Source organism: Loa loa (assembly GCF_000183805.2).
Source record: "Loa loa unplaced genomic scaffold supercont3.107, whole genome shotgun sequence".
NCBI lineage: Eukaryota > Metazoa > Nematoda > Chromadorea > Rhabditida > Onchocercidae > Loa > Loa loa.
In genome coordinates, this window is record NW_018108287.1 from 192,011 (window position 1) to 194,569 (window position 2,559).

The window sequence follows — 2,559 nt, forward strand, 5'->3', positions numbered from 1 at the left end:
TTTTTCGACTTATTTATATCGTGAATACTGAAACAAAACATTTACCGGGCATAAAAGGAATGTTGCTTGCAGAACTTGAAGCGCTTTTTGGATCTGGAGACCTAAAGATCATTGAATAACAACCAAATTCGCAAACATAAATGTTTGTCTCTCCCTCCTTTCTTATCTCTCACTTTTTATCAAAATCCTCTTCTTTCTTCTTTACCCTAAAGAAATTCTTTAATGCTCATATTCAAGGGCCCATTAGGATGCAGTGCTTAGTATATCAGTAATCACTGTCTCGATTACTAGTGCACTTTGAAAATATTACAAGCCACAAAACTGAAAAAAAAGATTTGTTAGGTTGTTCTTTATAATCTGCTTCATCAATAAATGGAAAAAAAAATAAACTTCACGACCTCGATTTGTAAAAGATCATCATCTCTGGCAAATAAGGCCAAACTAATCACCTGCAGTTTGAAGATATATCTAACCTGGTGAGTGACATTAATGTTTTTGCATTGCCTGTTTCAGCACTTTTATCATTTAATATTTCGATATAACCAGTTACTTCGCCTGATCGTACATCTTGCAATGCTTGTAGCTCTAATGTCGTAGCTGAATTCTGCAGAACTTGGTCTTTCAGGCACTCAATATCCGATAATGGTTTCACTGTTCTGAAATTATATTCATTGACTTCCTTTTAACGATAATGAGATAATGTGCTCTGCAAGAAGAACTAGATCTAAAAAATTAAGATGGTAATTGAAGTGACCAAATACTGCTAGGAATAGGCTGATTTATATGATTCTAATAATGAAAATATGACAAAATAATTTGGATTGAAGTAAACTGAAATGAACTGTCATTTTGAAACTGAATACTGTAAAATATTGCTCAGTTATCCAGGAAAACGTACTGTTTGTGGTGGTAAAATAAGACAATACGTGCATATGACTGTAGGGATATAGGAAGAGACACGAGTACGATACCACCTATCAGTACAGCACGCTTAATTCAATAGCTAAGCTGATGTCACTTGAAAGTGAAACTGCTAACTAGAAGAACCCATCACCTTTGCAGCAACACTTTAATGACTATGAGTATATTATACATTTCAAAATTTGATGCGATTCAGGTTATCAAAAATTAAGCCTAATTAAAATTAAAGTGAACAGTTCAGCAGTCTGCATAGTGTGTCATCTTTCAGGAAGGATATACATACCAATTTATGCATAGCGTATACTTGCAACATCATCACTAAATAATATAAACAAAATTTTCGGGCTATGTCTTCGTAATATTTAAGATAGAAAAAAGTCGTCCTTTAATATTTTTGCTAAAGATGATACATAACGACAGATGAACTTCCACGGCAACTGAATCCGAAGGCAAATAATTACTTACTTGTATGTTTTTGTATGAAATATCATATTCTTTGACACACTCTGCAATTAATTTCAATGCACTATTCCGAAAAACAGATTCCGCCTCCGATTGGATCTCTTTTTCCAACATTTCCGCATCTTTGTAGTTATCATTAACTGTAGACTCCTGATTCTTTGAGCAACGCTTGGAGTTTTTGAGCCATATATCCAAGTTCATCTCAATATCCCGACTTTCGAAACCAATTTTATCTCAAATTTAACATTGATTGGTAAGATTTTCGCTATTTAAATATTATTAGAAATGTCACATTCACGATTCGAATTAGTAATTAAGAAGTGTAACGATATTCACGGTTTCCATATTTAACTACGAATTTCTAACTATAGCGTCATTATGATTCTCGAATGTGATTCCTTTGTGATCTGACCTTTAAATCACTACAGAATACACGGGCTATCGTAGAGTTTCAGTGATTTTCTCAAAAAAAGTTTTACAACCTATAAGAAAGTATGGACACTTATAAATTGCTCGAATGAAAGTATAACACCCATAAAAACCCTTCTTTATGATTTCATGCTTTCTTTTTCTCATTTTAAATTAAAAAAGTTTTCGACATCTTGATTTTAAATTGAATTTTTTTTTAAAAAATTCAACAAGATTCACTCTCTTACTCTCAACATCGTTCAAGATCTCTCATTGCGACTTAACTGCTCAATACTACAAATCCAACAAAAAAAAAAAAAAAAGACCTTGAACCCCCGGAACAAAATAAGTAGATTAGTCAGAATGCGCTACTGTCATGAGAATTGCGCCACGCCTTCCCGTATGTACCTCTCCAGTTCCTTCAACACTTTTTTTTTCTAATCTCTCTAAAAACTCTCTCATTTGTCTGACAACTTTCGCTTTTTGATATTTTCTCACGATGAACCCCTTTCATCCTAACATTGAATAAATGAGTTCAAAGGTTAACCTCTACCAAATTTAACCTTTAGCCAGTTATTTAGCATTTAGTTATCTAAGTCTAACTGAAAATTCAAACTGCTTGCTATCACTGAAATATTTCAAGAAAAGATAAGGAGGCAATGTAAATAAAGTCGAAGAAAATTTATGAAATAATTTGAAAATAAAATTTCGAATATATAACATACTCTATTTTGTTTATTCTTCTTTTCATTTAAAATAATCAAATCC

General features: G+C 32.4%; 1 protein-coding gene across 1 annotated transcript in view; it reads right to left on the reverse strand.

The window, feature by feature from the left end:
• LOAG_17648 (hypothetical protein) overlaps positions 1 to 1,625 on the reverse strand; it is a gene marked incomplete at its 3' end in the record, with an annotated part of 3,276 nt that extends 1,651 nt beyond the window's left edge. The window contains exons 1-3 of the mRNA XM_020450310.1: positions 1,387 to 1,625; positions 474 to 656; positions 46 to 101 (exon numbers count right to left, since the gene is read on the reverse strand). Of these exons, the coding sequence (XP_020306036.1) occupies positions 46 to 101; positions 474 to 656; positions 1,387 to 1,412 (265 nt within the window). The 5' untranslated portion in view covers positions 1,413 to 1,625. The remainder of the gene's footprint in view (positions 1 to 45; positions 102 to 473; positions 657 to 1,386) is intronic.
• Positions 1,626 to 2,559: the final 934 nt, after the last annotated feature.